The sequence below is a fragment of the Artibeus jamaicensis genome, unplaced genomic scaffold (assembly GCF_021234435.1).
Source record: "Artibeus jamaicensis isolate MK-2021 breed Jamaican fruit bat unplaced genomic scaffold, CSHL_Jam_final contig_473, whole genome shotgun sequence".
Lineage (NCBI taxonomy): Eukaryota > Metazoa > Chordata > Mammalia > Chiroptera > Phyllostomidae > Artibeus > Artibeus jamaicensis.
This window is the reverse complement of record NW_026521851.1, coordinates 2,042,187-2,056,083: the sequence shown is the minus strand read 5'-3', so window position 1 is coordinate 2,056,083 and position 13,897 is coordinate 2,042,187. Positions and strand designations below refer to the sequence as shown.

Here is a 13,897-nt window from a genome sequence, read left to right as displayed (position 1 = left end):
GTTTCAAAACATACCTGCAAGTAAAGCCTGTGATGGCCCCCATCTGCACACAGTCCGGCTCCAGCCGTAATCAGTGGTCCTGTGTGCTCTGTCTACCACCTCCTCACCCTCCTACCAATGGCTCATTTTAAAGCAAATCTCAGACTTCGTTTAATCTGTAAAAACTTCAAAACTGGTGGTTAGACTTACCGGTTTAATAAGACCGGGGATCAGTTTTAGGGTGCTATGTACTTCCAATGGCAAGTCATCAAGAGGCATTTGAAATCTAATTTTTCTTAAGATTTTTTAAAGATTTTATTTACTTATCTTTAGAGGGGAAGGGAGGGAGAGAAGGAGAGAAATATCAATGTATGGTTGCCTCTCGTGTGTCCTCTGCCGGGAACTGGCCTGCAACCCAGGCATGTGCCCTGACTGGGAATCGAACTTCGATCCTTTGGTTTACAGGCCTGCACTCAATCCACCGGGCTACACCAGCCAGAGCAAAATCTCGTTTTTCTTTGGATGATATCAGGACTGATCAGTGGCTTCAGCTGTTGTTAGCCTGATTCATCTATTACAAAACTGCCATCACATTTTGACCAAGGTTTTAGCAGCTAGCTATCTATGGTTATTGCTACCCATTATTTCATTAGGGATTGAAAAATGGTGATATATAAGCCCTGGCTGGCGTAGCTCAGTGCATTGAGCACGAGCTTGCGAATCAGACGATCGCAATTTGATTCCCAGTCAGGGCACATGCCTGGGTTGCAAGCCAGTTCCCAGCAGGGGATGCTTGAGAGGCAACCATACATTGATGTTTCTCTCCCTCTCTCCTTCCCTTCCCCTCTAAAGATAAATAAATTTTAAAAATGATATCTAAGTATATGTGTATAATGTGCCTAAATTTTTTTAAATGGTGATATATAAATTCCATCATTCCTCCAGTGTTTATGAGTCGGAATTCTTCTATAAGGAAATACTGTTTCTTTCACCAACTGTTTGATGACACCAAGGTGAAGTTTATGACGGGGTAGGTGCTTGATCCTTGATCCTTTCCCTGTACTTGGGGGTTTCCTTAATAACTTGGTTCCCCACTTTTTTGTTCTCACACAAAAAGTAGCCATTGAGTTGGTTTTTTAAAAGTATCATTATGAATTCATCTTTATTAATATATTTATTGTGGTTTTTTGTATACTTAAATTATCCCATTCTTAACCAGAGGGGATCCTTTTGACTGGCCTTGGTGTTCTTTGGACACAAATCTTAGTTTCCTTGCCTACTGGTATGACAAGATGTCCCAAGCTGTCATTTTCATTTCCTACCAAATCCGGACTTCACAGTTTCTCCAAGGGAACTGTCAGTCAGAAGTACATAAAGACCAACTTTTGACTAGGGATGCTTCTGGCAACTGGGTTGATTTCTAAACCCACTCAGTGGGTGGAGCTAGAGAAAATATATTTTTTAAATATGTGAATTTCTACTTGCTTCTTTTCATTCAATACAGAGCTACAATGTTTTCATTTAACTTTTTAAATTTTACTTTTGTACCCCATTTTCTTGTGAAATCTTGGTTTCTAATATTAACATAATTACTTATTGCTTTACCCTATTATATAGGAGTTTTGAGATAAAAAACAACTATTATCAGAATAATATGATTACAAAACAAAATCGAGCTTTATTTGAAGTTTTCTGTCCTTAGGCTACATCTCAAGAGAAAATTAAATGTTTACGTGTTAAAACAATTTGACAATACTACCCAAAGTGATCTATAAACCCACTGGAATCATTATCGAAATCTCAACAGCATTTTTTACAGAAATAGAAAAAAAATTCTAAAATTGGTAGGGAACCTCAAAGGACCCCGAATAACCAAAACAATCTTGAAAAATAACAAGAGTTGGAGGTCTCACACTTTCTGAGTTCAAAACATGTTACAAAGCTAGTAAGCGAATTAGTGTAGTACTGGTGTGACGACAGACACGCAGGCCAATGGAACAGGACACAGAGCCCTGAAACGAGCCCCTGGTACGAAGTCACTTCACAAGGGTGGCAATGCCATTCAATGGGGAAAAGAAAGTCTGTTCAACAGACAAAATTGGGAAAAATGGGTAGCCACATGCAAAAGAATGAAGTTGTACCCTTACCTACACCACATACAAAAATTAACTTAAAATGGACTACGTGTCTAAACATAAAATCTAAACTATAGAATTTCTAGAAGAAAAACTTCCTGATGTTGGATTTTGGTAATGATTTCTTGGAAACGACACCAAGAGCACAGATAACAAATTTTAAAGTAGGCGAATAGGACTTCATCAAACCTTAAGAGTCTGCACCTGAGAGACACAATCAACAGAGTAAAACGACCACCTAGAGAATGGGAGAAAATATTTTGCAAATCTTTATGTGATAAGGGGTTAATATCCAGAACATAAAAAGAACTACTGCTACTTAAAATCAAAACAACAAAAAACAAGTAACCCAATTCAAAAATGTGCAAAGAACTCAGAAATTTTGCAAAAGAGGATATATAAGTGACTGAATATATGAAAAGGTGCTTAACATCACTAAATTAGAGAAATGCAAGGCAAAACCGCAGTGACATACTACCTCACATGCATTAGGGTGGCTTTTATAAAAAATAGTAACAAGTTTTAGCAAGGATGTGGAGAAAACAGTACGGCAATTCCTCAAGAAATTAAAGATGGAGCTGCCAAGAATCCAGCAATCCCTCATTTGGGTACATATTCATAGGAACTAAGAGCAGAATCTCAAAGAAATATTTTTATACCTGTGTTCATAGCAGCATTACTCACAATAGCCAAGAGGTGAGAACAACCTAAGTGCCTGTGACGGATGAATGAACAAAATGTGATACATACATAAAATGGAATATTATTCAGCATTATAAAGGAAATCCTGCTATGTATGCTACCACATGGATGAATATAGGACATTATGCTAAACAAAATAAGTCAGTCACAACAAGACAATTAAGATAATTTCACTGAAATGAGATGTCTAAAGTAGTCAAATTCATGGAAACAGAAAGAATAGTAGTTGCTCTGGGCTGGGGTAAGAGGAAGAAGTGGGGAGTTGTTTAATGGGTACTGAGTTTAAGGGTTTTTAAATTTCTGTTTTATTGATTTGAGAGAGACGGACAGACAGACATCAATTTGTTGTTCCAGTTATTCATGCATTCATTGGTTGAATCTTGTATGTGACCCGACTGGGGATTGAACCTGCAACCTTGGTGTATCGGGACAAAGCTCTAACCAACTGTACCACCTGGCCAAGACCCAGAGTTTTAGTTTTGAAAGGTGAAAAATCCTAGAGATCTGCTGCACAACAGTGACTATGCAGTTACTGAGCTGTACACCAGGAGCACCTCTCTTGTGCGCAGTGATTCTCCTGAGTCCACAGGCTCCAGGACAGTGGAAGGTGCTGCTTATCTTTGCACCCTCAATGCCCAGGACACATGTTATAAGCTCACTAGACTTCTGATTGACCCACAGAACACGTGAATCGATGACTGTGTTGGAATCTACATACAAGCACCGATTAAGACATGGCAGTTGACATCAATCTTTAATTTTGTAGCACCCATTATAATAGATAAAAATAACCTTTATTTCTAAGAAAATACAAAATCATACAGATCAAAATGAAGGCAGCTTCAAAAGTACATTATGATGTATAAACATAGAGTATCACAAAAATTCAGTCGTTTAAAGGCACTGCCTTCAATGGCTGGAGAAATGTCGTCCACAAGGCTTGTGAGGGCTTGCCTCCGAGGCTGTCTCTACCACAGAAGAGCTACCATAGCTTAGGGGTCACGGAAGGCTACCCTCTTTTACATTTTCAGAGCGGGTGGTGCACTCGGGCGTTTGGAGCTGCACCTCAGTGGAACTGCACCTCAGTGCAGCTGCAGGGTTGATTCCTAGAGGGCGTGGAGGCTGAGCAGGACCTGTACGGCGAGTCTTCCTCCAGGTGATGGGTCCCACCAGGTGCGCACCCACTGCATGGAGCTCCGGCGGGCCCAGCACTTAGTGCAGCGGCCATGCGCTCACCAAACACTCGTCTCCTGCAATCAGAGCCTCTTGCACAGGGTTCCGAGGTGGAGCCTGAACTCCCACAGAGCAAACAGATCAGTCTCCTCAGTTCTTTGGACACGCGTCATTATGTAGTTTCAGTTACACAGTTAGAAAACAGTTTTAACATTATTAGGCCCCAACTGCTATTAAATAGGAAAGACAATCCCACAGATTGCCTCCACATGTGTAAGTGAAAAAAAAAACAGTAGAGGTTGGCTGGTAGCTGGGGGAGCGAAGGCCATAGGCACATAGAGGGGTCCGACTTGAGAAATGGGCCAATGGCTCTAAGATAAACGACACAAAGCAGAAACAGGGACAAAGGAGAGAAAAATCACACCACACGGAGGGCAGAAGTCAAAAATATTATACGGGGAATAGTCTTGGCTGGAAACTAAACAAAACATTTCTTCATCTAAAAAAGAAAGGAGAAAGTGTGCTGGGCCGTATTTACTAATATTGCAGCCAGAAGAACGAGTTGTTGCCAGGGTCTCAGAGGGAGGGGGCGCTGGTGCTCCTGGTCCACAGGTGCTGTGATGGCGGGGATTGGGGCAGTGCTAAACTGAAAGGGAGAGACCAAGTAACCATCGGTCCCCAGAGTACGGACCTGGCAGCAGAGGGAACTGTCACAACACGATCTGAATGACGGGTGATGTAGTAGGGGCACCTTCAGGGGACTGGGCGCTCATTCATGCCAGCCTCATTCTACGTACCTTTGCCCATTTGTGAAATAGCTGTGCACTTCCCATTTTTAGTGGGGCTAACTGGGAGGGCTATTTTAGTGCTGTACTTTCTAAGCTTTTAAACATACAATCAAATAATAGAAGTTGGTGTTAGGCTGGTTTCCGGGAGGCACTGCCCAGCCAGAAAGGGTGTGTGGGCCCCATCCTCCAGCAGAGGGCAGCACCACAACACAGCTGCAGTGAAGCAACCGGCACAGCATCTTGTCTATTATGGCGAGTTTTCTCTAACACTGAATGATACCGATGCCAATCCTGGCAAACCATTTGAGCCCTAATCATCTGAAATCTTACAACTTGAAATAACGTGCCTTAGGTGAGTCCTTGTCCTGGGTGTGTGGAGTCAGTGCGGCTTAGCTTTCATCCCCTGCGTGTGGTGACACACTGCAGCCAAATGAAACGCCTGCTCCGTAGCGCGTCACACTGCTGGTGGGCGCTCCGTTTAAAAGAGCATGCCTCAGAGTCTGGCCCAAGAGATTTCCTCCTTCCAACAGCAAAAGGACCTCGGCACCCGCAGTTCAGTTCCTAGTATGGCCAACCAAACATGGACCCCTGCAGACAGCGCATCAGCAAAGCCATTCTGTATTGATGACCTTACGTTGTAACAGCTCAATCAGTTATAATTTTCTTCCTTGCCCTTGTGCAGTATTGGCATATTTACCCCCTTACAGTGCTTGCTATAAATTAATTTTTTTAAGTATTTGGGTAATTACACAACTGAGTTACAGTTCTATCTCTGTAGAGGATTACTCTTGCCATCTTGCATTAAGTCAAAGTCTAGAGCCCGAGTTAACTTTATGTTTTAAAATCTTTTGGTTAAATTTCTCTCTACCCACATCAGACCCCTAATAATCAAAACTTTTCACAAAGTACATGCCAATCCATACAGACGTATGTGCAGACGATGACAGAGGCAAACTGAAACAGCACATTTACGTCAACTCTCCGATTTTTAAAAATCCCTCCTATGCTGCCATTTCCCCCTGCAAGTGTAATAGGAATTGTAAGCTTTCATGGCCAGGGGTAGAAATCAAAGCGCTCAGAACTCTGGGAGTAATGATGCCAAATGGAGAGGCGAGCGGGTAGCACTCTGTGGTCACCGGTTTTCCTGTGTTTCCTGAGTTTAAAGAACACGGAGCACACTCAACTCCACCCACACCAACGCACCTGAATTCTGTGTCGACATTTTTCATCCGACTCAAAGGTAAGTTCAGCGGACACTTAGGAGGAACAGCAACATGCAAGATACATATGATGATACATTCACTTTAACGGTCAGTGTGGAGACTGAAATTCTGAGTTTGGAATTCTGGAACACGTCCCATAGGAGCGGAGCCAGCGGGGACCGTGTGCCCACAGAGCACTCTCGATTCACACACCTGTGACACAGTGAACGGACGGTTTTGTAGAACCGCCTCACTGTGTGTAGAGGTGCTTCCAGGGGAAGATTCCCACCCATTTTCCAGATTTAAAATCTGGGATAGTAGAAACTTTTATCTGCAGCTGTGGTCCTGTTGGCGGGATTAGAAGCCCACCTCTGCCAGCTGCTGTCCCACCACCCAGAGTGGCATTTAGGAGCACGGGGCCTCCCCTGAGCTGGCAACTGGAGAGGAGCCCAGAGAAGCTGGCCGGGCAGCCGGGGGAGAGCAGGGTGATGCTGGGAGTGTTATTTCCACCCCCTCCTCCCTCGGGTTGCCCTTTGTCAGTGGTCGAAGAGGGAGCCTCTGGACGTGCAGAGCCCTTTCCACCCCCTTCTGTGCAGTGAGGGCTGGGTGGGTGGAGGCACCACCTGCCCTCCTATTCTCTGTGGAGGGGCGGTCAGGGCCCCAAGTGGGAGGAGGAAGGAGCAGGGGGAAGACGGGAGCAGAGAGGGGTTTTCCCTCCTGTCCTTCTTCTGCCCTCAGGTCCCCCACTGCCTCAGCTGGTCACGGGCCCTGCAGGCTGCCCTGCAGTGGAGGTGATGAGTTCCCCAGGGGTGGTGATGGGGGAGGGGACTACAAAAGGAAGGAGTGGAGGGAGTTCCCCGGCGGTCAGGGGACGGAAGGGACTTTCTAGTGGCACCTGGCCAGGAAGCAGTTAGCAAGACACTTGTCAGGCTGGCCACTCTTTATACCCCACGGGGGTGTCAGGACACACAGAGCAATGACCATCGGACAGCCAGGGTGCAGTACCATGTGGCACTAAATAATCACAACCTTGTTAGTTCCAATTCCCTAAAACGTGGATCACAAACACCGAAAGCTCATCCATGTTTACCCACAGTAAGTTTTGGACTAACATGCACAAATGTGTCACACGTCACCTCCTGAGGACATGGCATGAAAAGTCTACTTCCTAGGAGATCAGAGCCCCTCAGAAGTCTGTCTGCCCAGGGCCCAGGATATGGCTGATGATAAATATTTTACCATCACCTCGCTGGACATGCAAAAGTATCTATTTTTTAAACTCTCTACATTTTACTACTGGCTGTGGCTCTACATGAATCTCGCAACCATCCTGACATTCATCTGATAACTCTGACAAAGGAGGGGGAGCTGAGTCAGAGGCAGCAGTAGGTCTGCTAGTTTGGAGTTTACATCTGATGGTGAGGCTGACTTTCTATTAAGCAACCCAACAAAAACCACTGTAACCATTCGTTGAAAAAACGTTGGGTTGTTTAGTAAACAACTTTCCTTTGAGCTAATACTAACCTTTTTTGTACTGCTCTAATCAATGTTAATCCACCACTTTTGCTTATTTTAATTAGACATATGGAATCTCCCCAACTGAACAAAGTGCCTTAATTTTCTAACCCACAGCCAAATCCAAGTAGCACTTTCATGAAACCATCCAGCACAGCAAGGCTTTGCACCACCCCCCACCCCCACCCCCCACATCCTAAAAAATCCAGTCTGTCCAATAACAAATGCTTCTGTCTGCTGTGATTCCCCTCCTCCTTATTCATCATATAAGAACATTAGATCTTTGGACCCAGTATTTCATTTGGTTTAAAATTTGGATTTTAACGCATATCCTCCCCTCCAGCATCACCATTAAAGATCCCCCCACCCCTTGCTGACTCAGTGGCTTTTGGCTGAGTCAGTAAGTGTTGGAAGGGGCGGCGCACCTGCAGGCCAAGTGATTTGTGTTTCTTTGTTAGTAGAGCTCCCGCTCAGGCGGGTGAGACAATCAGCCTCATGTAGTAGATGTCAAAGTCCACTGCAAGCTAATTTTTAAAGGCTGTGTGTGTGTGACCAAGGGGCAGGCTGCACCCTCTTTGCCAACCCCAGTCCCACGGCCCTTTCACCTACTAATTCCCGACTCCGCCCTCCCAATGACCATTGATTTTTTTGTATCTCTTTCAAAAACACTCAAGCAAATGACATCTTTGATAGAGCACAGACTATAAAAGCATTTGTATAAAACGAGGGGACAGGTGTTCTAAAAGGTATCACCACATAATACCAGCATTCTGTTCATTCACCGAGAACGTTATAACAAAACAGTCACAAACAAACCCCACGGGCGGCCTCTCTGTGCTGCTGCCTCAGAGTGGTGGCCACGGGCCCAGATCAGGAGCCGGTGGGCGCGGGCTGTGTGGGGCCGTCCCCGTCCCAGTTCCTACTTCGACCTTCAGCAGCACTTGGGGCCAGGATCGTTTCCCTTTCATCGCGGCACGGACCCGTTCTGATCGTAGGCCCCGGCCTAGGTCCCTAGATGAGCCTACAAAACATTTCTGCCAATTCGATTCAAATATTAAATTAAAATGTGTGCAAAACTAAACAAGCAAAAATCCACCACCAAAACATAATGCACCCTTCCCCCGCAGCCACCAGCGTGGGGGGAACCGCTGTTCCACGTTCTTATGCTAAATTTTTTTAGAAAGAACAGATTCCCGCCGCTCCCTGACCTGGGTTGTTTCAACGTTCCAAAGAGGCGGAGGAGAAGGGGCAGAGGTCTAGCAGTGTCTGGGGTGGTCCCCACACCTCCTCTTGGGCCACTCCTCGTCCAGCCACCTGCGCAGGACGCTCTCCACGTCCGCCCGGCGGTAGAGCCGGCAGAGCTCCATCAGCTGGCCCACTGGCCTCTGGCTGTTCCGGAGCAGGAACTCCACGGTGGGGCTCTGGGGCCTCTGCTCCAGGAAGCACAGCTCGTCGTAGGGCATGCCCCATTTGCTGGCAAAATTCCTCCAGTTCTTGACGGTCGGGTGGCACGGGTCCAGCTTTATCCTGATCACGTCGAGTAAGTCCTGATCATTGAGCAAGTCGCTGATGGTGGCGGCCCGGGGCGAGCAGGAGGAGCAAGTGCAGTTGTCCGGGCAGGACTTGACCTCACTCACATCTGGAACACACAGGACACATGTCAGCAAGTGCCCAGAGATGCCTCAGCCCTCTGGTCCCTCACGTTCTGTCTGAACGGCCAAGAGGCTCAGTGTCCACACTCGCACACGGTGGGCTCTGACAGCCCAGGACAGGCGGCTGTGCTGGGAGCAGTAGTGAGATTTGATCAGTAACGCCCCTTTCCCTTTTTTTCTGAGACTCTTATGTCTTATAACGTGGGGCTACCGGCCAGAAGGAGGGTTACAAGGGCTCCCAGGACGAGGCATTAGCAGGGGCAGGGGGAGTGGCGGGGGGGGGGAGGGGGCAGATCACCAGTGCATTGAGGTCAGACTGCAGTCCCAGGAGCAAACCAGTCCCTACGTGCCTGCACCTGAACCCCTATCCCTTGCAGTTACAAGTCTGCCCTGACAGCTGTCTAGTGCCAAGCACAGCACGGTTAGGATGCAAAGGATTGCACAATTCTGTAAAAGGCCTTTAAACACACACACACTCTGAAAACTGGAATATCCACTCCACACACAGATTTGAAAATGAGTGATATTTGATAATGCCTGAAAGCTTACTTTTTAAATTTACTGTCACCTTATCATCGCTTTGCTTTTATCTGCCTTTTCTTTACCCGCAGGGCTTCCTCTGAAGTGGGGCCAACACCTGGAGGAGTGCACAGGCGCGCAGGGCAGACGCACAGGACCCAGCCCAGCCAGGGGCGAACAGCGCACCCCCAACAGGCAGCTCCAGCCTGGGGTCCGTGCTCAGCATGCGTTAGGAGGAGGGGGTCCGCAGGTTGTGAGCCGAGTGTGCACAGTGACAGAGCAGCCTGAGCAACCTCCCTTCTGCGCTAGCAGGGGCCTCCTGACTCCTCCGACGCGGAGATTACCAGCCAAAGGCCATGCCGGAGACCCCTCCCTGGCCTAGGAAATTCTGGAAAGTTACAATGACCTTTACCACGCTAAGCTGTGGACATGCCAATTTAGAAAAATAAAGCATTAGGAAAAGCGAATCATTTTGCTGATGGTTTAGGTAGAGAACCAGCAATTTGGGGTGAGCACATATTAAAAGGTAACAGGAGCCATGACCTACTGCTCGAACTTCTGGGCGTCCTGCCCAAGGAGACAGTCTGAAATGTGTGTGCCCATGAACATTTTTGTTACAGTCTCATCCGTTTTTTCAACAACTCCCATGTCAACTACTTGGCAGAATATTACTGAAGTCATTATGAAGACTAGGCAGCAATGTAGAAAATGCCTGTGCTGTAACGTTCAGTGAAAAATGTCTGTGATTGGAATATGTGAAGATTCCGTGTTAATATTACTGTAGAAGGAAGTGTACAAAAAACAACAATAGCCTTTGGGTTAATATGGTAGGATCATGTTTCTATTTCCAAACTTTCTCTAGTGGTGTTATATTTCTGTAACAACCAAAATAACGTCTTACGTTGACCAAGGCATTGCTTGGCTTTGCAGGAGAGGACTTATCACTCAGGGGCACGGCATGGCCCTCTTTGCCGAGCTTCCCGAGCACCTGAGAGCCTCCCTTCCCACCTTCTCCAAGATTCGTTTCATCAAAGGTCTCCTTTCATCCCCCCACCTCCAGCCCCCAGCTCTACTTCTTTCTTTCACCTACAAACATGTATAAGGGCTCCTGTATTGCAAAAAACAAACCAACCCAAACCTCTCTCCTCTGGTTTCATAACTTGCTGAAGCCACCTCCCTTCTTCTTTTCTTAATTCACTGTGAACTCCTAGAAGGAGAATTCGAAACCCACGGCCTCCAATGCCTCCCCGCATTCTTCACCTGCTCGGACTTCAGGCAGCAGCTGACCGACCGCTCCTCATCTCTGCCAAACCTCGTGGAGACCGGCCCCAGGTCCCTCCACCCCAGCTGCTGGCAGAGTGATGCTGTGACCCGCAGGAAAACCCAGGACAGAGGGGCAGGTCCCCACCTGACCCCCAGGATCGCTGCTGCTGCCCAGGTCCCCAACACGCCAGTTCCCCTGGGTACTGCTGGTGCTGCAACTGCACCCAAGACTCTGGTCCCTTGGACACTGCAGGTTGTAGTACAAGGCTGCACCCTCCCTGAAGTGTCCTTCTGACCACCAAGCTGCATCCCCCAGGCACTTCCTGCCATGTCTCGACTGTGTCCCTTCCCTTGTCAGCCTGTCCCTGTGAGATCCCAGGCTGTACCACTGCCCAGTCCTCGGAAGTAACCTGGGGCTGCTCTAGTTCTGTCGTTGGCCCTGAGATCCCCATGCCACGGTTACTTTCTGGTCACCTCCCCAACTCCCAGAGCTCTCATGGGACAGGAAGGCTCCCCTCGCTCTGCACAAGTGCTGGACCCAGCTCAGCACGTGGTGCAGAGCTAATGCTTCCCACGGTGGCCGGGCACGCGCAGAATGACCAAGTGTCTGGCACTGCCCGTCCTTGCAGGCTCCAGAACTGACCACCAGAAAGCCCCTGGCACGTCCAGAGGGTCTCCGCCACGAAAGGGACCTCAAATCGTACTGGACACTCTCCTCCTGTGCACCCAAAGCACCTGGACTACTCACACCACAGTTTCACTCCCCCAACCTGTCCCCACCCCCGTGGACTCCCAGGGAAGCTCGGGCCACTCTGCCCAAGTGAGTCCCAGGACCTCCCCCACCACGGCCTGTGCTCTAGCCGGCCGGAGGACTGGGCTCCCAGAACACACATGAACTTTTTTTTTTAAAGCTCAATTAAATTAAAAGGAATATTAATATAAATTCAGTATACACCGTGATGTGTATAAATTTAAAAATTATACACAGTGATGGACACTCTGGGTTTTCCCTATTTCATGACTATGAGTAACAATTCAATGCAGACCCCTGCGTATACATTTTAAAGCATCTTCCAGGTCAGAGGACCCGCAGGCCACAGCCCCAGCTGCCGGAGTCTCTGCCCCAGCTGCCTCCCACAGACAGACACTGCGCCACCCCACACTCCAACCAGAGCCGGGGCTGATGCCTCTCTCCGCACCTTTTTCAGCACTAGACACTGGGCTTTAAAGATATTTGACAATTTCATAGGCAGAAAAGTATACCTTCTATTTTTCTACTTCCATGCCTTTTCTGGTGTTTCCTCTCTTCTTTCCCTCTCCCTGAACTTCCTCTGTTGAACTTCCCTTCCACTAGTGACCTTCATCCATTCTATAAAACCCACCTCGGACCCCCTCCTCCAGGAAGTCTTCCTGCTCCTGCCGAAGGCCTCACTGGGGATCCCACTGTTGTGTCTGCATCTCCTGACTCTGTGCAGGAGACGTTCCGTAGGCTCCCTGTTCATTGTGCCACCCTAAACGCCTGCAGTGCGTTCCGCCTCTGTTTAAAATGCAGCTACATTTCTACTTAACACACAGAGAATGGTCCCCAGCTGTATGGGTGGAGTGTCAAACAGTAAGACTTCAGCTGCCTGGTGGGAAGAGTTAATTCAGCTAAAAACAAAACAAAACAAAAACACCTTTCCAAGGGTGAAAGTGGCTTCTGACTGAAAGAGGGGTATATGAGGGCAGGCCTGAATTCTCTCTGCTCTTGCTTAAAGATAGGGTCACGTTAACAACATTCTGCCAAGTGGGAAAGAGGTAGATTACCACAGAGTACATATAATTCAGTTCTGTAAAAATAAATAATATAGTCATTCAGACTTCTGGCCAAGATGAAGGCATAGGTAGAGATATACTTTGCCTCCTCGCACAACCAAAGGAAGAATGACAACAAATTTAAAAGCAAAAAACAAGCATAACTGTCAGAATTTGAACTATATGGAAGTCTAACCACCAAGGAGTTAAGAAGCAACATTCATTCAAACCAGTAGGAGGGACAGAGATGGGCAGCCAGGGTGGAGAGGACTCACAGCATGGCAGCCCGTGAAGGGCCAGGCTGACGAGGGGGTGGGCAGTCCCACATTTGCATGAGGATGAACTGGGTGGAACAACGGGGGAGCGAGACAGACCACGCAGCCCAGGGTTGCAGCGTGGAGGTTCAGAATAAAGTCTCAAAACCTCTGGTTGTAAAAATCTGCAGGGGTTGCAGTGGTGGAAGAAATTTCCAGCCTTACAAGAGAGTTTGTTGGAGAGACCCACCCACCCGGAAACCAGCACCAGAAAGACCCAATTTGCTTGTGGGTAGGGGAAGAAAAGTGGTTGAAAGCAGGGAGAGAGCTGAGTGGCATTGTTCCCCCTCTCACCCCTCCCCCACATACATCACCACAACAAAGCGATATGGGTTGCCCTGCCCTGGCAAATACTTAAGGCCCTGCCCCTTACTATCTAACAGGCACACCAAGACAAAAAAAAATATGGCCCAAATGAAAGAACAGATCAAAGCTCCAAAAATAAAACTAAATAATGAGGAGACAGACAACCTACCCAATGCAGAGTTCAAAACACTGGTAATCAGGATGCTCACAGAATTAGTTGAGTATGGTCACAAAATAGAGGAAGAAGTGAAGGCTATGAAAAGTGAAATAAAGGAAAATGTACAGGGAACCAACAGTGCTGGAAAGGAAACCAGGACTCAAATCAATGATTTGGAGCAGGAAGAAGAAATAAACATTCAACAGGAACACAATGAAGAAACGAGAATTCAAAAAAATGAGAAGAGACTTAGGAATCTCTGGAACAACTTTAAACATTCCAACATCTGAATCATAGGGGTGCCAGAAGAAAAAGAGGAAGAACAAGAAATGGAAAACTTATTTGAAAAAATAATGAAGAACTTCCCTAATTTGGCAAAGGAAATAGACTTTCAGGAA

At 47.2% G+C, this 13,897-nt stretch overlaps 1 protein-coding gene across 3 annotated transcripts in view; it reads right to left on the bottom strand.

Moving 5' to 3' along the window:
- Positions 1-7,705: 7,705 nt before the first annotated feature.
- Positions 7,706-13,897, bottom strand: part of EDARADD (EDAR associated via death domain) — a 51,958-nt gene continuing 45,766 nt past the window's right edge. For 2 of the 3 annotated variants that reach the window (XM_053667880.1, XM_053667882.1), the window contains exon 6: positions 7,706-9,133. In XM_053667880.1, coding sequence (XP_053523855.1) covers positions 8,751-9,133 — 383 coding nt within the window. In that variant the 3' untranslated portion in view covers positions 7,706-8,750. The remainder of the gene's footprint in view (positions 9,134-13,897) is intronic. The other variant, XM_053667881.1, reaches the window with a different exon arrangement.